Raw genomic sequence first — 23,196 nt, forward strand, 5'->3', positions numbered from 1 at the left:
ATTGTATTTTTCAGTTAGTTAATTTATATTATTGTCTATCTTACTTCCCATTTTCATTTGTTTCGTATGCTATTTTATTTTATTTTTTATGTGCTTTTTTAATCTTCTAAACACGTGAGTAAAATATTTGCAACTTTCTATAACAAAGTTTTATTGAAGTATAATTTACCAATAGTAAAATTTACTCTTTTTTTGGTAAGAGTTCTATGAATTTTGACAAATGTATACAATCATGCAACCATAACAAATCAAGATATAGAATATTTTCAGTTCTCCCCAATTTTCCTTTACACTGTTATTGTCAACTCTTCCCCAAAGTCCCATCATGCAACATCTATTTTCGGTCAGGATAGTTTTGTCTTTGCCAGAATGTGATATAAATTAAATTACACATTTCTTTGACCTATCTTTCTGCTTTCTTCCATTTCTAAGGGCCCATGTGATTATCTGGTCCCATCCGGTTAATCCAGAATAATCTCTCTTAGATTGTAAAATCTAAAACCGAATTCCATTTGCAAAGTTCTTTTTCATGTACTATAACATGTTCAGAGAATTAGGGCATGGACATCTTCAGAGGTTATTACAATCTATAATCTAATAGAGGCTGCCTCCATAGTTAATTCCGTTGTTTGAAGACAGGGGCATAAATTCGCATGGCAATTTTTTACCATGGCCTTTAAGATCCTACATAATCTGCCATTCTACTGCTTCCCTGACCTCATGTCAGGCATTTTCTTAACACTAAGACAGCAAATGTGTTTGTAATTCAGCGTCATTACACTTGCTCTGACTTCTCTCTCAGATATTTTCTTCATCTTTGCACAAATAATGTCTTCATCTCTGTATAATACATGTCTTAATGTAAATGGGATTAATTTTTTTTTAAGATTTTATTTATTTATTTTGAGAGAGAGAAGAGAGCATGAACGGGGGAGGGGCAGACAGAGAGGGAGAAGCAGGCTTCCTGCTGAGAAGGGAGCTTGATGTGGGGCTTGATCCCAGGACCCTGGGATCACGATCTGTGCGGAAGGCAGATGCCCAAATGACTGAGCCACACAGGCACCTCTGTAAATAGGATTTAAACCCGTGATATCTAAAATAACTACTTTCCCCATGCAATCTCTGTGTCATATTACCCCAGTTTGCTGTCTTCACAACATTTATTGCTTTCTAAAATTAACTAATGAAGCAAGAATTAATCTGGCAAATAACTGTATAACTGAACTACAAAGCATGCAATTCTTATTTGACTGAACAAACAAGAAAGCTATTTGGTACTTCTATATGAAATGGAACAGAAGAGGGTTTCATGGAAAAATCAATCCATGTAAGAAAACAAAGCCCGATATAAAATATATTATACCAGCAATCTATTGTAATAAATGCATAATAAAACAGCAATGCAAATGGGGTTATATTAGAAGAGACAGGAAACTAACCAGAAGTCTGCTTTTTTTTTTTTTTTTTTTTAAGATTTTATTTATTTATTTGAGAGAGAGAGAGAATGAGAGATAGAAAGCACGAGAGGGAAGAGGGTCCGAGGGAGAAGCAGACTCCCCGCTGAGCAGGGAGCCCGATGCGGGACTCGATCCCGGGACTCCAGGATCATGACCTGAGCCGAAGGCAGTCGCTTAGCCAACTGAGCCACCCAGGCGCCCCAGAAGTCTGCTTTTAAAGGTGCTTTTGGAATAGAAGGTCCATAAATTCCCTCATATAGTGTTACCATATGCAGAGCAGTGGAAACTTTTCCGACACTCCCTTCTGTTTTCAACGGCTTGATGTTACTATTTTAGCTAAATGAATTAGATGTGTGAAATTCTAACCTTATAGATTATGATTTCTAACTGAAAAAAAATTACTTCCAATTTTGCCTCTTTCATGAAAAGAAGGAAGTACATTGTGAGTAAAATGTTCTACCCCTCTATGACTAGCAATAAATTCTCAAGTCAATGGCTTCCAGGATTTCTTTGCTCTTCCTGCTAGGACGTAGTAAATCCTACTAAGTCATTTATTATAATTTTCTATATATAGGTATTGAGAAATATGTTATCCTGTTCCATAAAGAAGAAAACTAGCCAAGCAATTATTATTGATTTTATTAAATGATAAAGTTATATACAGACTATCAAATATGCCAGGAAATAATACTCTTAAATGTTGTTTAAATAAGCATTCATATACATTTTTCATAAATCATATTCTCCTTTCAGGTCAATATTATAAATCAATATCTCTAATATTTTCATTTTCACATTGAATAAGAAAATTTGTTAACTTATAATTTAAATTTTGATTCAAATCTCCGTAAAATGATTCTGAGTGCTTGATGCGTATTTTCAATGAACCAAGCTGTATTTATTAACCATTCCTAAAGAGAATAAGAATGTACTCATTGAATGATAAGCCAGTATTTACAACAATCTAAATTTTTAAAATAATGTTTTAATGGTGTTTGATTTCATTCTCATTTATTTCATTACCAAAAGAATTACCCATTTTTAATACTTTGGCTAAATAGAATCACATAGATATATTTTGGTTTATTTCACATGTCACCTTCTAGAGATTCATATTTTTCTTTTAATTTAATGAATGATCTGAAAAAGCATATTGGAAATAAATTTTGATATTGAAATTTAATTAATGTTCCTTTAAAATAACATTTTAACTTAAACAACCTGGTATTTAAATGTTTGAGATTTACATAAAATAGAATCAAGTAAAATATACAAATATTCAAGGATGGGGGGGCAAATATGTGGGGCAGATAGCATCTGACAACTAATTGGAAAAAATGTCCTTATGTATCCATTAGATGTCCTCATTTATAGAGCTGACAAATTTCAAGCATTTAAAATAGTTTATGGCCAAATTTTCAAGATGTCATCAATGAAGTTCCAGAAGATTCTCAAATGACACAATCCAATCTTTTAAAATACAATAGAACAACCATAACGAAAATCATTTCTGCCATCACAAAACCTTTTTTGGGTATCTGGGGTGTTCTGTTTGTGTCTCTGGTCTTTTAAGTGCCTTCAGATTTCCTTGGCCTCTACACTGAGAAGCACAGAAGCTCCAGGCTACATTTTTAACGCATTTGCCCTAGACAACTGTCTTTTTTAATTGGCTGATCTGTTGATCTATTGTTCCCTGCTTATATGACTGTCTTTCATGCCCTGCCTCTCTGTGTATTTTTAAATTTTGCAATTCCAATTGAATTGTTATGCATATGCATAACATATCCCAGATAAACAAAAATGGTTTTAGGTTGTCATTACTTTTTAAGTGTCTAAGACCAAGCTTGAGAACATATACTCTGCTGCATATGTCTTGCTTGTGTGTCTTACAAAATTTATAAGTTGTGTGTTATACTCTACATCAGTTTAGGTGTCAGGAATGATATATATAGTAATTTGTAGAGTAGTAGACCAAACTTTGATGAGCTGACAGGTGTTAGATATGTGCTATCTTTCTAAAGATGCTGTATTGCATCTGATTAAATTTACATTTCTGCTTTAGCAGGGTATATGTCTGTACATACAGTAATGAAAAAAAATGATGTAATGAGAATCTTAAGTCTGTGATCCTGAGGGTGTCATTGAAGAGATGGAGTAAGATTGGTTTTAAAAAATAAGTCATAAAAATCTGAGCCTATAATGAGCAGTGCTGTAGTTACAAAGTTTAATGCTGGGATATGTGAATCAGAACATAGCATGTACTATTTTTCATGCTTCCAATCAAAGTCACTGGTATATTATTTACTGCAAAAATTCTCTGTGAATAAAATAGAATGTGGAAGGTACTCAAAGCAACTTCAGTTTATTATGGAGCAGTGCCCACACCGAAGCCTTCATCTGGTGCCCTCTTAGCACAGAACCCCATCTCCCTTTCCAAGTAATGGCATGCGGAGCAAACTACTTGTTATAGTAAATGAAATATTCCTCCCCACCCTGTATGTACTCCAGGTTTCAGGAACTTCCTTCTCATATCTGTACAGTTTGTTGTGCTGAGAAATTCATGCCTTGTACTTGAGAATAGAATTGTAATCTGCTCACTAATATCTCTGAGACTGATGCATTCGATCTTGCAGTTATTTAGTGTGATGTGGTCATTGATTTCCCAGATGGTCAGATGGAATACTAACAACGTGAGTTGGGATTATTAATTTAGTATAAATAATGAACAAATTTTAAAAGTGTTCTGCAAAGTGAAAAAAGCCAGACACAAGAGACTTTCTATTGTATAATTGCATTTATGTCATATTTAGAATTAAATGGATGCATTTTTTGTATATAAATTAAATCTTGTTAAATTTTACTTAAATATTAAGTGAATATTACTTAATATTTACTTTTAAAATTTACTTACTTAAAATTAAGTATATTAAAAAATAGTTACTAGAGCATGTTTTACTTAAACTACCACTGCCTTTTACCATATTCTTAAATATTTTAACTTTTTATCTGTATTATTAAGTTTTTATAGGCTAAGTAAATGAATTGTGGTTAGACAAGCACGGGTAATAAGCAAAAGCTCTGGAACTAGGATCACACCGTCTCTAAGACGTAGGTTTTCATTTACTAGTATATTCTGATTTTTAGTATCTATACTTACAAATATTATCCTAAATATCAACATGAGGTTTCTGGAGCAGAACAGATTATTCTTCCGTATAGTAATCACCACACTGGTACCCTGTTGCCCCAGTTCTAGCCCCTGGTCTAAGTTGATGCGAGGTAGGTGACATCTTACACATAACTGAGTCTATTGCAGGTGAGGAGCCCACGGAAAATGAAGCTGCTTGGTTATATAGAAGAAAGAGAGCTATTTCTTATCCTCTCTTGAGTAGGAGGTCTTTCATTCCCTAGAGCAAACAATTTCTCCTTGGAAATACAAAAGAGAAAGGTCCAGACCCTTTACTCTAAAATGTAAATAAATTACTCCTCCAGGAAGTGAAACCCTTTTCTTCAGTTTTACAACTCAGGAATGATTTCAAGAGTTCCAGCTCTTATTCCTCCTGGAAATGTAATCCTTCAAGGGAGGTAAATCTCCCTGCAGGTATCACTAGTTACAGTCATAATTTAACTCCCAGGCTCAACTTTTAACGCAGGTCCCAAATTTTAATAAAATTTGCTTAGAAAGCCCAACAGAACAGAAATGGTATTTTTGCTACAGTTCAACATCTACGATCCCTCTTTATTACATATTCTCCTAAACAGTATTAATTCATGCATATTACTATATTATGCTGTATGAGACAAACTTATTTACCTATCCCATTTTATTGGACATTTAGTTTCCTTGCTTCTAATTTCTTGCGATTTTAAATAATATATAAGAATTGCAAATGATATCCATTTCAGGTATTTCCCCAGAATAAATTGACAGTGGTGGAATTGCAAGATTGTAAATTATTTCTTCAGGTTAAATTCATTCAAGTGGGATAGTTTTGTCAAAAAAATTATATTATAAAAGTGCCCTCCAAAAAAGTGATGACAATTTATACCTACAAAAGAACAATATTTGAACCATAGAATATTAATATCAACTTAATGCATATTGCAATTATTTTTGTTTTTTCTATTTTCTTCAATTTTGGTTTATTGAGTGCTTTGATCTCAGACATTTTGAATTATATATTGTAAATTATGCCATTTTCATCATTTATATCCTTCTCATTTATACTTATGGTTGTCATGAAAGAACAATCCAGATAAAAAATGACATTTTCTTCTAGTTATCTTAGAGTGTTTTTTATAATATATGATTACTTACTACATTTGATAATATCAAAAATAACAAACACACAGGACAGGAACCTAACAATAAAACTTTGTATTTATACCCAGATCCTGCTTAACTACTTTAATGACAATTGACCAAAATGGCTTTATGTTCATTGTTTTAAATGCAGTAAAAATTCAAACCATATTGTATATGGCAATTTGCATATAGTAAAACTTTTACTGTATTGCATGCAGGAATTTGAATAAATTAAGTAAATAATCTACAAAATAATTTAAATATAATAATTTAAATGTAGTAAAATTAAATTAGGTTAAAAATGGAGTGACAGGAAGACATATGATCAGCTTTTTGATACAAAAAGAGGAGGACGGGAGGAGAACCATCAGAATTAAGAAATGAGCTTGCTAACAGTAGGTCTGGGTACCGCAGCCCCAGGGGCTCTACATTTCCATAAGGGGCTTCAGTTTTACTAATGTAAGAAAGGGAAATGAGAGGAAGCCACAGATGTGGAAGGGATGTCAGGTAAATCCTCCACCTCTTAACTGGGGCCCAGTACATGGAAGAGGAGTGGCAGTTCATACAGTTTGGACCCAAACACAAGGCCCACTTACATGGGGAAAGCCTGCTTGACCAGAGCAGCAACCCGTTAATGCTCCAGCTCTGTAGGACAGTCAGCCAACGGTCACCTTCAGAAAGAACAGCCAAAATAATCCCAGGAATACAGAACATTCACAATAGAGATTTAATGTATCTGCAGAGGGAGACCATGCCCTTGCTGAGCAATGGGAGATATTTTTACCAGGCAAGAGATATCAGAGTGAGGTTTTGTTTATGCATAGCCACACTGTGTGTACAGAGAAGGAGACAAAACTCCAGGTGTGGGGGGCACCTGGGTGGCTCAGTCATTAAGTGTCTGCCTTCAGCTCAGGTCATGATCACGGGGTCCTGGGATCAAGCCCCGCATTGGGCTCCCTGCTCAGCGGGAGGCCTGCTTCTCCCTCTCCCACTCCCCCTGCTCATGTTCCCTCTCTCGCTCTCTCGCTCTCTCTCTGTCAAATAAAGAAATAAAATCTTTAAAAAAAAAAAACAAAAAACTCCAGGTGTGGGAGAATAGAGGAAGCAAAGGATGATTCTATCATTGCTCTATTATGGCATGGGATTAACATTTATCATCTTTTATTTCTTAAAAAGTTATCTTTTGTACTATTTAGTGCTCAGGGAATATTTTGTCACATAAGTAAATCATCAAAATTTAAATAAATACATAGAAATCTTTTTATAGATGAGAAGATAAGAATGAGAGAGGTGGAGAGAGATAAAAACAAGGGGGGATGCAGTCAGAAAGAAAATGAATTAGGGGTGCCTGGGTGGTTCACTTGGTTTCAGCTCAGCTTGTGATCTCAGGATCCTGAGATTGAGACTCTGTGATTAGCGGAGAGTCTGCTTGAAACTCTCTCTCCCTCTCCTTCTGCCCCTCCATCCCTTGCTCTCTCTCTCTCAAATAAATGCATTGAAAAAAGAAAGAAAGAAGAAAGAAAGGAAAGAAAGAAAGAAGAAAGAAAGAAAGAAAGAAAGAAAGAAAGAAAGAAAGAAAGAAAGAAAGAAAGAAAGAGAAAGAAAGAGAAAGAAAAAGAAAGAAAGAAAGAAAGAAAGAAAGAAAGAAAGAAAGAAAGAAAGAAAGAAAGAAAGAAAGAAAGAAAGAAAGAAAGAGAAAGAAAGAAAGAAAGAAAGAGAAAGAAAGAAAGAAAATGAATTAGGGGCAAGTGAAGTAGGCTCTGACTTCAATCCTGAGATAGAGATGTATGTCAGGAGTGAACATTTCAAGTGATGAAATTAATTGCCATAAATGGTTATATGCATTTAAACTCATTATTTTTGCTAAAGAAAAAACTGGTAAAAGTCATAATGAGGAATGGATATCAGAAAGAATATAGGAAATAACAATAACATTTTTTTAAAAGCTTAGACCATTATTTCTTTTCCTATTTTCATTATTTTCTATTCCTAACAAATGTATTACTTATAAGTACTTAACTGCATGTGGAATCTTTGGTATGTTATGATATTCATTTTATTATCATTCTTTATATGCATTTTGAATATGTATACATTTATACATTTTATATAATTCTATATACATATTTTGAATATATTTTTGAATATATATTCATATATACATAGAGAGAGAGAGAGAGAGACTGAGCGAGAGACAGCTTAATCATCACTCTGATCGTGGCTCACATTATCTTTTTCAGCAACACTCCTTTTCCTCGCTCACAGCATGAGGTTTTTGCTCATATTGAGTTGCTCTGTCTCAGACACCGGCACGACTCCATGGGATGTTGGAAGGTCTCACTTCTCATCAGTAGGGAGTTCTGTTATATTGTTTCCCACTGTGCTTCACTGAGTCCTCTGTACTATTCTTCAAGCTCCTTGCTTGCATCAATCTCCTTTCATCTTTCTGTGGTTTTGTACTGTTATCCATTCTTTCCCCACACTCAAGCCAGCTCTGCTATTTCAAGGGCATCTTTGATACCAGTGGATTGAGTAGGATAGAAAGCAATCTAGAGGTAGCCCTTCACTTTCTTTCGTTAGTAAGGAAATTAGTATAACTCTTTTATAAAGACTTTGAGATTTTGATATACGTCCTCAAGGGAATATAATGAAAGCATGTTGGTTCACAAACAGTCCCCTCAACACAGAGAGCAAGGGGAGACCAAAGAAAGAGTCAGTCGTTCCAGATTGGTAGGTAGCCGTTTGAACAAGCAAGGGAACTTACTATGTGGCTTGTCTTGCATAGCCACAAGATGAGTAGATCTCTGCCCCCACCTGCCATGATGTAAACATTTATAGAGAGGTCTTAACCGGGTTCAATCACAGTATACGATCCAGACTGTCTCAACAATACATTGCCTTTCAAGTCTGGTCCTTGAAACAGCTTCCCTGTGGGAACAGTGGGGAGAGTACACGTCAAGCACAGGGGAGAAGGTGAGATGCCTCTGATTGCAGAGTCCAGTTCCTGGGGCAACTGTGGGTCATGTCCTCTCTGTTACTTCCTCCAAAAAAGCAAGAGAAATTTTGTTTGTCTTTTTATCCCTGACCATGTTCAGTTATATAGGTTTATTTGCTACTTTGCTTTGCTCCTTCCTTAAATATTTTTGGGAAGTTATAATAGAAGATCAAAATAGGCAAAGAATGAAATTGAATTCTCTAGCTTTCTGATCCTAGACTTCTGTACTAATCTTGCTTCACCTTTGCATGCTCTTGCTACTCTAGTTGGTCTCAATATTTGATTAGCCTGATCATTATGCATGTGATAAGCATATGAGTGAGAAAAATGATTGCCTCTATCAAGCAAATGATATTTCATTCATCACTCTCCTTCTTCCCAGGATAAGATTTTTAAGATTCCAGGTACTCTGGGTTCAGATAGCCTCTATTTGTATTAAATTATTAGCTGTGTGATCCTGGATAAATGACTTAATGTCATTTTCTCAAATTTATTAAGTTTATAATTTCTTGAATTTACCAATAATAGCAATGATAATAGTAATAACACCTAATCAATACGATGAAGATTAGATTAATAATTTAAATAATTTAACTTAAAATTCTGACACATGGTAAGTGCTCAAGAAGTGACACATCATTATATTTATTGCATCATTTTTCTCTGCCTACAGCGTCACTATGTCCTTCTTGTCTTCTAAACTCTATTTTCTACCCTTTCTTCTTCCTGACACCAACATCAGCTTTCTACTTCCCCAATAAGCAAAGGTCTTGAAATAAAACTCTACATCCTACATTTTAAACTCAGCATATTCCTCATAAACAATTTCAAGTTTGTTTCAAACATGAGACTATCTTGAAAATTCATCTATGACCTGCTAAGTTCCAAATTAAATTGTACAAAATCTTTAAAGTGTTTGATAAGGAATTTTAATGAACACTTAAAGAAACATGGGAAAATCATAAGAGACTCTTAATCATGGGAAAAAAAACTGAGGGTTGCTGGAGGAGAGGGGGGGTAGAGGGATGGGGTAACTGGGTGATGGATATTAAGGAGGGCACATGATATAATGAGCATTGGGTATTATTAAGACTGATGAATCACTGACTTCTCCCTCTGAAACTAATAATACGTTATATGCTAATTAATTGAATTTAAATAAAAATTAAAAAAATAAAAAAATAAAGACCCCCCTCTCCTAAAGAAGGAAAAAAATGTGGTACCAGTGATTTAACCCTTAAGCCAGATGAAAGGGCATGATGGGAGGGCAAGCCAGGGAACTGACTTCCTCTCAGAGATGGAAGATGTTGAGCTCCCCTGCCTATAAAATGAAATTTCATACGAGATTTCACATGAAAAACTATAACATGAACTGCTTATCCTAGGATGTTTACATAAAAATGAAACCCCCCCACACACAAAACAAAACACAAAACAACAACAACAGGAACAAAAACAACGCTTGAGGGGGCAAAGAAAACCACGTGGGACCATCTGTTGGGTTGATATCTGAGTCTGTGCTGTTTTCCATGTTACCACAGGGCAGGAGTCTTGAGTTACAGATATATAATGTCTTCAGGATTTCAGAGCACATCATCAGCATGGAGGCAACTTGAAAAACTACAAAACATGAAGTGTGGAAAGAGACAAAGATGGCAAAAGAAAAACTCAAGCCAAGATAAGTTTACCAAATAGAAAAAAAAATAGAAAAAGAAAAAAAAAAGTAAATTTAAAAAAAAATTAAAAACCCATCTTGAGATGGTTTGATTGCAGATGAAATGAAAATAATTCAGTAATTTATGAAATGAGTATAAAATTGCATGTGTAACATTTGCAAATATCAAGCGAGAAGCAATGTCCATTCCAAAATTATTTAAAAAACAAAAAGAAAGTATAAAATATTTTTATTCCTGACTGCCTGCTCTATAGATTTCAAGCTCCAGTATCAGATACAATGACAAGAGCCTTAAAACAGTTTTTATCTCCATTCTAGTGGTTCTGTTTTCTGACTGAACATGAACTGACAGATTATTTTCTACTAAAAGTGTTTTCAGAAAACAGAACCTTAATGGATATATTCTGTGAATTGATTCTTAGATATCTGGAGTTGTTTTCCTAATCTGATTAGATGTTAAGGTGTTATTGACTCTGTTTATAGTATTAAAGGGGTATGCAGTGGCAATATATTTATGGAGATAATCACATAGTAATCAACTGGCAAAATATTTGTTTCCTATCCCTGCAATGTTAGGTTCTGGTGATGTAGAGTTCTTAATTCCAAATCAGGGATACTTCCACCACTGTGCACAAACAGTGGTTCTCTTCATGGAGAAGTTGAGACTGCCACATAAACACTTGGGGGCCTCATCCCGACAAACCAACTGGCAAAGAAGGGTGTTCCCGTACCCGTGATTGATTTTGATAATTGAGGCAGGATTGGGGTTGCTACCATGCAGAAGGAGGAATGAGGAATACATCTGGAAGGTAGAAAATCTTCCAGGGGTGTTCCTTAGTATTCCCATGTCCTGTGTTAGAAGTTCCTGGAAAACGACAATAACCCCAGTGTGGTTCATTCTCTAGGGACTAAGGCTTTGGTCATCCCAGCTGGTAAAAAACAAAACAAGCAAACAAACAAACAAACAAAAAAACACAGTCAGCTGAGGTTCTTTCTAACACCAAAGACAGAGATTGGATGGGGGAGAAGGTAATTATAAATACCAGCTATAATTATGAGAAGAGTTGCAGAAACAAAACTACAATGGTTATCAATAGTTCTTTCTTATTTTCATAGGAGTAGATTTGTTTGTGTATGTATGTGTTATGGCTTTGTTAAATTAACATTTAAGTAAAGCCTCTGGGTGTTGGATGGTGAACCAAGTTTTAAGAAAAGGGAGTAAGAGAAATTGAAATAGAGAGGTTTGTCCCTCATAGGTCCTGGAGGAAGTACATGGTGTACATGGAGGGGCTGCAAGGGGAGATCCAGGCAAGGTGCAGGCAGAGCAAATGATAGAACCTGGGTCAAAAATCTTTATTAGAGTCCATGAGTAGAGTGCTTTGGGATTCCCAAGCTATGGCCAGATTGGGCAATTAAAACAAACAAACAAACAAAAGTGGGGTTTTGGTGATCTCCATGGGCTCTTATCTAAGGGGCCTGGGAGATGGAAGAGACTGTTTACCAAAATGGCTCTTTGGAAAGTCATTTCAGGAACTCAGATTTGCTTGTGACTTTGCAGGCTGCGACCTAGAACACGTGCTTGTGTGGGGGTTTAGTGTCAACTTGGATCCAAAGAAAATGGATACTGAGGCAGCAATAAAATGGAGTGGCTTAGCTAAACTCCCAACAGTATGTATGTATAAGAATTTCCCCTTTAACCTTCCCCTATCAACAACAACAAAGTATGTTAACAGTAGTTAACTCAACATCTCAGTATCTGTGTTGTAAGCAGGGGAATGAGACCCACGTAGAAAAACAATGAACATCAACTAAACATGGAATATAGTTTACATATCTTTTTGTGGGAATAAGAGCCAGCTTGTTTTCAGTTGCACTTATGACAATTGTATCAGAACTGGTGGAACATGACTCCATTCGTGTTTTATTGAGAAGCTACATATGGTTTTCGGAGTCCTGTTTGGAGGCTGGGTTTATGAGTTGTACTGCGGTGGCTTTATGATACATCCACATGACTCTGCTAAATTACGTTTCCTAAAATTTTTCCTCCCGATATATTCCAGTTAGGAGAGGACAGGAGAGATATAATGTGTGTGATTTGGAAGGTGAACATGAAGCAGCATCCGTATCTTTTTCATAATCAGAAGGCAATGAAGAAGCACCAGGTGCTGTTTCAGTTCGCACAGGTTGGTAGTTAAATGCTGGCTCACCTCATGGGCAAAGGGACAGCGGTTCCCCAGAAGCTATTGTACCTTCCCCAGCTGTGCAGCTAGATACAGGTTTAGGTCCATGCCGAAATTTGCCAAGTTTTCTGCAGGACACGGGCTTTATGGAATTGGGAGGTGCTGAGACACAAACACAGTTAGTATCCACCTGTTTGCTGTGTGTGGCAATGGGTCGTTGCTCTCCTCCACTCTCTACCAGCTTTTTTTTTTTGACCACTTCTTCTTCATGCTTTATAAAGGGTCCAGCCTCAAATCAAAAAGCAAAAGACAGAGTCTTTTCGCTCATCTCCCACAGTCACACACACACTTCTATAACAAGTACACAGGAAAGTTGGCTTCTCCGATTGAACCCTGAATCATGTGCAGGTTTATCAGCTAGTGAAGTTTATCACAACACTTCTATATTTTAAATAGTTATTTGCTGCAATATGAGCTTTCTTTGGAACATAATAGAAAATTTAGATATGGACTCTTTCATACAGAATTTTCACAAGAGCTAAAAGTGGCATCTCAAATTCATAGAGAAATGAGATGATCTAAAAATATATCATGTGGAGCTAACTGGACAGTTATTTGGGAAACAAGGTAAAACTGGATGCACATGTCACACTGTATGCAAAGCTAAATACCAAATGGATCAGAAATCTAAACTCTGGAAAGGGAATCATGCAAATACTGAAAAAGGAGAGCATACAAGCACTAAACAGGTGATTTCTATCATAATATTCCAGGAATAAGAAAAACCTCCCTAACTCTGCCCTGAAAACTCCAGAATCTATGGAAGTCTGTATAAATAAATTCAACCACTTATTGCCTGTATGAATGTGGGTAATTACAATCCCCTATATGTAAAACATGATTAATATGATTATGACTAATACACAGCATCTTATAAATATGAAATATGATGTTACCTGTGAAATGTATATGGGCATATATCATGTCCAGAGAAAGAATGGAAAATCTCTTATTGTTATGATTGCCATTACTATTGGTAGTAGTAATAACAGCAGAATTAGTATTAGTAAGGGTAAAAGTACCAGTATTATATCACGTTATTTAGGTTGAAGACAATTTATTCTAAGAAGAATTAAGGACTGAGAATGAAAAAAATATGTGTGTGCATGAAAAAATTGCACATGTACATGAAAAAATTATGGCTTAAAAATGACTGGGAAATATCCAAACATTTCTGGGTTGAAATATGACTGCTATCTGAGTAGTCTGGCTGGCCTGTCAAATAAAATTCAAAAGACTTAAAAGAAACTGTGATAACATTTTGAAAGACACATTGAATAGTTTTTATGAAAAGTAGTTCATTAAAGTCAATCTTAATGGAAAATCCAAAATTTTTAAAACATTATTAAAATTCTCTAGTAATAGCTCAAACAGTAATTAAAACACAAAAGATATAAAAATCACTTTTGTATTTAACTCTTTTTGCTGTTTAAAAGAAACCAAGCATTATTTTCCTGTCCTGATTACAAAAGTTTGATACACCGGCAACAAAACAAGTTAATATGCTTTACTGCTTTTCTTTCTGGCCTAACGATATGCTTACAAATTTGAAATCATTGCACTTTCCTCAACAACCTTTAATGAAGATATATTGCTGCTAATCTCACTCGGAACTGTCTTCCATATCATAAAATTGCATCAAACATGAATACGTGAGGTTGTGTGATTGAAGATGCTTGTACAGCTGCAGTTTGCTTCTCCTAAACATCCTCTTATTACAGGAAAAATAAACATGCTTTATTTAATAAGATAACTTACAAATTAGGTAAAATGCAGTTATGAGGAGTCAAGAAATATGGGGAAATGGCACTTTGAATCAACATCAAAGTCTGGGTAAACAAATATTCTGATGGATGGAAATAAAGCACAGGACTACATTTGTGATCATTTTAATTTCGTTAAACATTTTGGATTTTTATGTTTCATATTTTTAAAAAAGGAAAGCATGTAATTTACTAGGGTATGCACTATTATTAGTGTTCATTCTTTAGGGAGGTAACCTCTAACAAATATCAAACATTTCTGTGAGGACTAGTGTATTAAACCCTGATGAACAGGAATACCTTACTTGAATTAAGGAATCAGTGTGACATTTTTCACTCAGTAGAATATTAGAGGCAATGTGGTCGAGGGTAAATCCAAATGATTTGGAGTCATAGCACATGGTTCAAGTGGAAGCTAGAATGCCTTTATTACCTTTTTTTTCCCCTCCGAGTCCATAGTCTCTCATGGTTGTCTCCCCCTCCGATTTCCCTCCCTTCATTTTTCTCTTCCTACTACCTTCTTTCTCTCCCTTTCTTTTTAATGTATCATGTATTATTTGTTTCAGAGGTACAGGTCTGTGATTTATCAGTCTTGCACACTTCACAGCGCTCACCATAGCACATACCCTCCCCAATGTCTGTCACTCAGCCACCCCATTCCTCCCAGCCCCCCGACTCCAGCAACCCTCAGTTTGTTTCCTGAGATTAAGAATTCCTCTTATCAATGAGATCATATGATACATGTCTTTCTCTGATTGACTTATTTGGCTTAACATAATACCCTCTAGTTCCATCCATGTGGTTGCAAATGGCAAGGTTTCGTGGTTTTTTTTTGATGGCTGCATAATATTCCATTGTATATAGATATACCTCATCTTCTTTATCCATTCATCTGTTGATAGATATCTTGGCTCTTTCCACAGTTTGGCTATTGTGGACATTGCTGCTATAAACACTGCGGTGCAAGTACCCCTTCGGATCACTACATTTGTAACTTTTGGGTAAATACCCAGTAGTGCAATTGCTGGGTCATAGTGTAGCTCTATTTTCAACTTTTTGAGGAAACTCCATACTCTTTTCCAGAGTGACTGCACCAGCTTGATTTCCCACCAACAGTGTAGGAGGGTTCCCCTTTCTCTGCATCCTCGCCAACATCCGTCATTTTCTGATTTGTAAAATCTAGCCGTTCTGACTAGTGTGAGGTGGAACCTCATTGAGGTTTTTATTTGGACTTTGCTGATGCCAAATGATGTTGAGCCCTTTATCTTGTGTCTATTGGCCATTTGGATATCTTCTTTGGAAAAATGTCTGTTCATGTCTTCTGCCCATTTCTTGATTGGATCATTTGTTCTTTGGGTGTTGAGTCTGATAAGTTCTTTATAGATTTTGGATACTAGCCCTTTATCTGATATGTCATTTGCAAATATCTTCTCCCATTCTGTCGGTTGTCTTTTGGTTTTATGGACTGTTTCCTTTGCTGTGAAAAAGCTTTTTATCTTGATGAAGTCCCAATAGTGCATTTTTGCCCTTGCTTTCCTTGACTTTGGAGACGTTTCTAGGAAGAAGTTGCCGCGGCTGAGGTCGAAGAGGTTGCTGCCTGTGTTCTCAAGGATTTTGATGGATTCCTGTCTCACATTGAGGTCTTTCATCCATTTCGAGTCTATTTTTGTGTGTGATATAAGGAAATGTCCAGTTTCATTCTTCTGCATGTGGCTGTCCAATTTTCCAGACACAATTTTTTGAAAAGACTGTCTTTTTTCCACTGGACATTCTTTCCTGCTTTGTCGAAGATTAGTTGACCGTAGAGTTGAGGGTCCATTTCTGGTCTCTCAATTCTGTTCCATTGATCTATGTGTCTGTTTTTGTGCCAGTACCATACTGTCTTGATGATGACAGCTTTGTAATAGAGCTTGAAGTCCGGAATTGTGATGCCGCCAGCTTTGCTTTTCTTTTTCAACATTCCTCTGGCTATTCAGGGTCTTTTCTCATTCTATACAAATTTTAGGATTATTTGTTACATTTCTTTGAAAAAAGTGGATGGTATTTTGACAGGGATTGCATTGAATGTGTAGATTGCTCTAGGTAGCTTTGACATCTTCACAATGTTTCTTCTTCCAATCCATGATCATGGAACGTTTTTCCATTTCTTTGTGGCTTCCTCAATTTCTTTCATGAATATTTTATAGTTTTCTGAGTACAGATGCTTTGCCTCTTTGGTTAAATTTATTCCTAGGTACCTTATGGTTTTGGATGCAATTGTAAATGGGATCGACTCCTTAATTTCTCTTTCTTCTGTCTTGTTCTTGGTGTATAGGAACACCACAGTTTCTGTGCATTGATGTTATATCCTGCCACTGTACTGAATTCCTGTATGAGTTCTAGCAGTTTTGGGGTGGAGTCTTTTGGGTTTTCCACATACAGTATCATATCATCTGCAGAGAGTGAGAGTTTGACTTCTTCTTTGCCCATTCGGATGCCTTTGATTTCTTTTTGTTGTCTGATTGCTGTGGCTAGGACTTCTAATACTCTGTTGAATAGCGGTGGTGATAGTGGACATCCCTGCTGTGTTCCTGACCTTAGGGGGAAAGCTCTGAGTTTTTCCCCATTGAGAATGATATTCGCTGTGGGTTTTTCATAGATGATATTGAGGTAGGTACCTTCTATCCCCACGCTCTGAAGAGTTTTAATCAAGAAAAGATGTTGTACTTTGTCAAATGCTTTTTCTGCATCTGTTGAGAGGGTCGTATGGTTCTTGTTCTTTTATTAATGTATTATATCACATTGATTGATTTGCAGATGTTGAACTAACCTTGCAGCCCGGGAATAAATCCCACTTGGTTGTGATGAATAATCCTTTTAATGTACGGTTGGATCCTATTGGCTAGTATTTTGGTGAGAATTTTTGCATCCATGTTCATCAGGGATATTGGTCTGTAATTTTCCTTTGTGATGGGGTCTTTGTCTGATTTTGGGATCAAGGTAATGTTGGCCTCATAAAATGAGTTTGGAAATTTTCCTTTTGAATATTTTGGAAAATGACTGAGGTTGAATCTCATTTGAACAAGTGACATAATATTATATGACTCAAATATTTTGGAGTATGATTAAATCAGAGTTATATGTCAAAAACACAATATAGATCATTAAGTAACCATCAAATATGTCCTATTAGTAGTAGGATGTTACTCCAAAAAGGTGTTAAATACATCTTTAATTCCTGGATCCTAGGTAACACCCTACACCGAATAGGTACTTTTGACTTCAATTCTCAATAGAGCATGGTTGAGATTGTTTTTATGTCCCCTATAACCAATTGTAAACATTTAGATACTGTCTAAGCTAAAATAAATGTTTCTTTGATGAATATATTGAAAGTGTGTGGCATTTATTTTTTCTTTTAATATCTGTGAGCTGAATCTTAAAATTTGGTTCTGCTTCAGGTATATCTTAGGTTCATGTTTATTTGTGATCAGAATAGAAATCCATCTAAATGAAGGTCTAAAAACATGTTTTCTGTTTGGTTCAAGTATGCCATGTTTATTATGTTCATTTAACTTCCAAGTTTTTGTTTGAAATGATCTCATTAGCCATGGAGGTATTCTCTCCCAATTTTTTGAATATTACTTCAGGAAACATGGAAGTATATCAGCATTCACATTTACACTAACGTTAACTCAAATTTGTATCACTACCACCATAAGAGCAATGTACTCTGTATCTCCATTTTTCATGAAAATAAAAACATACAGAGAAAGGTAAGCAAATTTTCCTATATCACCCACTAGTAAGTAGCGGAGTGCCCTTGCAAGCAGTCAGATTCAAATGATTACAATCTATTGTGCTATACCTTAATACCTTTTCAATCTATAAGGCAGATGGAGTTGAGTTGAGAAAAATATTGTAAACATTTTTCTCAGTACAAACACTTGCATGCGCGCACACACACACACACACACACACACACACCCCTCTTTAAACAAAATAGGAAGATACTGTAAATCATCTAGCTGGGCAAGTTGTCAACTTGCCATACAATATGGAGCCCATACAGCTCTCTATTTGGCATGCATAAATCAGGATGCTGTTTGAATTCCACAATTACTAAGCTAATAAATAGGTTTTATTGCAGAAGGGAGCCACAATAACCAAAAGTCAGCAAAAAAAGAGAAGACATGGGTGCTCCTACTCTGCCCATCATACCACAGAAAAGCACAGAAGTAGGCTGACTTTTAAGATAAAACACAAGATTCTTGCCTGCTTATGTTCACACTCTGTATAATCCCATCCCTTTGAGTTTGAGTGGGGTCTGGGATTATAATAAAATGTTACTCCAATGATTAGTTTCTGTGTTCTATGAAAAACATGACAGGATTTTTAGATGCAGTTAAGGTCCTCAGTAGTTGATTTTGAATTAATCAAAAGGCAGTTTGTGGTGGACTTGACTTAATTAGTGAAAGCCCTTTCAAGAGGACGTGGGCTTTTACTGGCCCTGAAGAAGCAAACAGCATGCTGTAAACTGCCTCTGAAGGGCCCCTGTCTTTAGGAGTTGAAGCACAAGGAAATGAATTCTGCCAACAACTTGACAGAAACTAGAAGTGAATTTTTTCATGACTAAGACTCCAAATGAGAAGGCAGCCCAGTTGACATCTTGACAGCAGACTTGGAAGATCTTGAGCAGAAAATACAGCTAAGTCTTTTGACAAATGGAAATTATGACATTACGCATGGGTATTGTTTTAAGTCATTAGGTTTCTGAAACTGTGCAGTATAGAGAACTAATACAGGGATGATACGTTTAGGTCTTTGTTGTGCCAGTGTAGTTTTAAATTTCTGTACTGGGACCCTTTTCTCTTTATGGCTCCTTCTTTTAACAGGATAACCCTTGCCTGGGAGAGGTACAGGCTGCTTGGCACTAGGTTGTGGAGAATCGGTGTACCAGCTGTTTATGACACTGAACCGACAAACCCAGTTACCCTGTGCCTGGGGACATTGTGTTATAATTCTATATATTGCCATTTTTTCATATTTAACTTGCTTCATGACTGACAAGAACTGTTAAATTTAAAAAGTGGTATATCTAGTGCATTCCTAAATATTTTCAGAGTCCTTAAATTGTTCTTATTTTATAATCTCTTTTCCAGATGCACATCTTGTTCCCCCACACAATTTGATTTACTTTTTCTATCCCGTAATACGCAGAAGTTATATGAACGAAGATTTATATATAATTATCTAAAGTAAGAAACAGAAGACTTTGCTGATTTGTGTCTCCAGATGTTTTATGTCAGATGAAAACCATTATATAATGCCTTGCTTAATATAGTACACCCATGTGATTATCATCACTTCTCCTGGAAAATATTTCCTTTAGTGTTAAAAATATAAACAAACCAGGAAACTAAAACATCTGTAAGTCATGATTACATGTATAAACCTTAAAGTAGACATAGTAAGTCACCTATTTCATTTAAATAACTCAAAAACAAATATAATTTAATTATACATGGTAAATATAACATACATGCTCTTGCAACTTCAATTATTTTATCATATTTCATGTCTATATTTCAAATTTTTATGTCAGATTTATGGTTTTTAAAATTTTTCTAATCTTTTCCCCACATAGCTTAGCTACTTTTTAATATATTTTTTTCATGTCTAATGTGACTGTGAAAGTATTTTCTTCGGTTGGTTATTTTAGGACACATAAAATCTGTATTTTATTGTCTGTTCTAAGTTAAAGATCTACAGATTGTAAGGAAACAGCAGTTATGTAATTATAGTTTTAGGGATATACAGAAAATGATGAATAAATTGGTGAAAATATTTAGTTATTTCCCTAAGTCATGTTAACATGAGTTATTGATTACCAATATTTGCAGAATTGACGATTTCTGAGGGCAGTTCTTTAAGACTTATTCTGAATCCAGGAGGGCTGCTTTTGCTGTTTTTCTCCCTGGTTCTTCCTACTAAACTAGCAGGCTTTTCTAACATTTTAGCTTTGCTAACATGAAGCTACCAGCCTCTCGATTGCTTGCCACAAAAATGTCCACTGCTTTGAGAGAATTCTTACAGTAGAACTTCTCTAATACACTGTCCCAAATAAAGTCAGGGCACTTGGGGAGAGCTTCAGACATCTCTTTGGTTATGGCCTGCCTTTCCCCCTGGGAAAAATCTCTGAGCTCCTACTCCAGAGTGGGGTGCTGGGACAGGGACCCTCTCCTCTCAGAGTGATGCCCTTTCTCTGTGAACAATGAGCTGGTCAGGAGCAGTTTTCTCTGTTTGAGGCTTGCTTCTCTGGGTAAGGAACTTCCACCCTACAAGTGAGCTGAAGGGAGGGTGATTGGGGTCTCTGTTTTCTTGAACTGCTCTGTCTACTATAGGAGTTTTATCCTATGAGTGAGGGGCTGCATGGTGGAAGGTAATCCCTGAAACAATGAGTTTAGACATGAGAAATGCTGTACCTTGCCTCCCCTGGGGAGACACTGCTGCCCTAGACTGGAATCTAGGGAAGAAATTCTTGTTCACCCACTCAGAATGTAGTTTCCGTCTTGCTGTTGGGAGTGGGGGACATGACTAAAATGCAATAGACTAAGTTTTATGAGATTAGTAGATTTTCTTCAATATATGCTTCTTCATTTGTTGCATGCACTTTGGCCAATTTACAGAGATTTTAAACGGTTCCTTTGCTCATTTATGTATTTATTTTTTTTTCTAATTTTCACCTCTTATTATTATTTCATCAGGGTGAGGGTCCACAGAGTTCCCCCAAGCCATGATTCCATAAGTCATCTGTCCCAAAGATATTTTGAAAACATATTTTAAGTAAGCTTCAGAACTGAGGAAAATAAAGGAGACAGGAAACACACTGTTGGCAGAGTAAAGAACCTAAGGAGAGTTTTAAATGACATTGAAAATACAGGATACATTTTTTTTAAAGATTTTATTTAATTATTTGAGACAGAGAGAATGAGACAGAGAGAGAAAGCACATGAGAGGGAGGAGGGTCAGAGGAAGAAGCAGACTCCCTGCTGAGCAGGGAGCCTGATGCATGACTCCATCCAGGGACTCCAGGATCATGACCTGAGCCGAAGGCAGTTGCTTAACCAATTGAGCCACCAGGCGCCTGAAAATACAGGGCACATTTAGGGAATAACAAATAGTCCAGCTTTGTAGATATGTTAGAAATATAGGAGAGTTTTGAAAGAAGAAATGGGGAAGACTGTTGGGATCATAGTTTCTGCTGAAGAATACAAGGGATATATATTTAATTTTGTAGACAATATCGTGGGATCAATCATTTTACCATAGTAGGTTAACCTTTTGACAGGCAAGATATTGATAGTTCCCTTAAAAGAGAGACGAATGGATAAACACTTTATTATACTTAAATATTAAAAGATATATACACATATATATGCTTCTGAATTCTATGAATACACAATTGTTACAAGAAAGCACCTTAAAAGTAGGTTGAGAATTTCAATTTAAAGCTTGACAAGAAGAGGGTTATGAAATTAAATCTCAAAGACAGCTCATTGTCATGATGTGAGGTAAATTTCCTAGTGAACAATATTCTTCTTAAAATTGTTATCATGGTGAGCACTGAGTAATGTATGGAATTGTTGAATCATTACATTGTACACCCGCAACTAATATAACACTGTATGTAAACTATACTGGAATTAAAATTAAAAAACTTAATTAAAAAAAGAATTGAGATTTCAAAAACAAAACAAAATAAAATAAAATTGTTTTTCTCATTCACAGGTCTCATTCAACCGATATGGGTGTCGTGTGCGGTGGTGGTGGGGTCAGTGGGTAGAAATACCACTCTGAGTGTCCACATGATCCAGGAGGAGAAAAGCCCACTTCTCCATTCATCAATCTATTCAACTCAGTGCCTTGTATTCTCATTAGGGAAGCCTCTAATGAATTAGTGTTCAAATGGGACTATAGGGTACATGTCTGCCTTACACCATAGCTTCTGAGTCTGTGATATTAAATGAGGAACTGCAGAGGATACATGGCCAGTCTTCAGAAAATAAAGGAATGAAACATTCTCACAAGTGGTTTTTTCCACAGAAAAATATTAATCATCAGACACAACTAAATATATGCAACACATAGTTAAATTTTAACATTATGTTTGACAGTGATGCACCTTTTCTCAGAAATAATTATTTAATCTGTTCACACCCTTTTGACATGGCCCTCTTGCGAGAGTAGTGATGACATTTTCCCTGACAAAGACTTAATGACTTCATACGAGAACATAAGAAAAAAGGACAAATAAAATGCCAGATTGTTTCTGTGCTGTCACTGTTTTCTTTCCTTAATGTGGTTGCTGACAGCCAAAATTGAAAACATGCTGAGTTTCCTCAGCACCTGATGCTCACTAGATACTGCATGTCAGAGGCAGAGATCCTGTGACAGGTGAAGAGATCATGGCAAGGGAAATAGAAGCATACAAGTATATCAGAGGCCAAGTCCACGTCTTCATTGCCAGGAAAATTGAGAAAACAGTACCCAGGATTATTCTTCTCCCCTCCAAGATGCAGCACGGTCTAAGAATCTCTCTAAACAGCTGCTACATCATGTAGGAGGAAAGCGCTTTCAAAGCACGAGAAGATTCAGATTTCTAATATAAGGAAGTGCTGAGGAGTTACTTCATTGTAAATTGACTGCAAAAAATAAATAACCATAGGGAAATCATTGCAGAACATGAGTGATTCTGGATATGTGTTAGCCAGAAGGACA

At 36.0% G+C, this 23,196-nt stretch overlaps 1 protein-coding gene across 1 annotated transcript in view; it reads left to right on the forward strand.

Moving 5' to 3' along the window:
- Positions 1–22,641, forward strand: part of LOC113920201 (uncharacterized protein KIAA1143-like) — a 59,583-nt gene extending 36,942 nt beyond the window's left edge. Inside the window, exon 2 of the mRNA XM_027590507.2 lies at positions 22,207–22,641. Coding sequence (XP_027446308.2) covers positions 22,207–22,261 — 55 coding nt within the window. The 3' untranslated portion in view covers positions 22,262–22,641. The remainder of the gene's footprint in view (positions 1–22,206) is intronic.
- The last annotated feature ends 555 nt before the right edge of the window (positions 22,642–23,196 follow it).

The sequence above is a fragment of the Zalophus californianus genome, chromosome 3 (assembly GCF_009762305.2).
Source record: "Zalophus californianus isolate mZalCal1 chromosome 3, mZalCal1.pri.v2, whole genome shotgun sequence".
NCBI lineage: Eukaryota > Metazoa > Chordata > Mammalia > Carnivora > Otariidae > Zalophus > Zalophus californianus.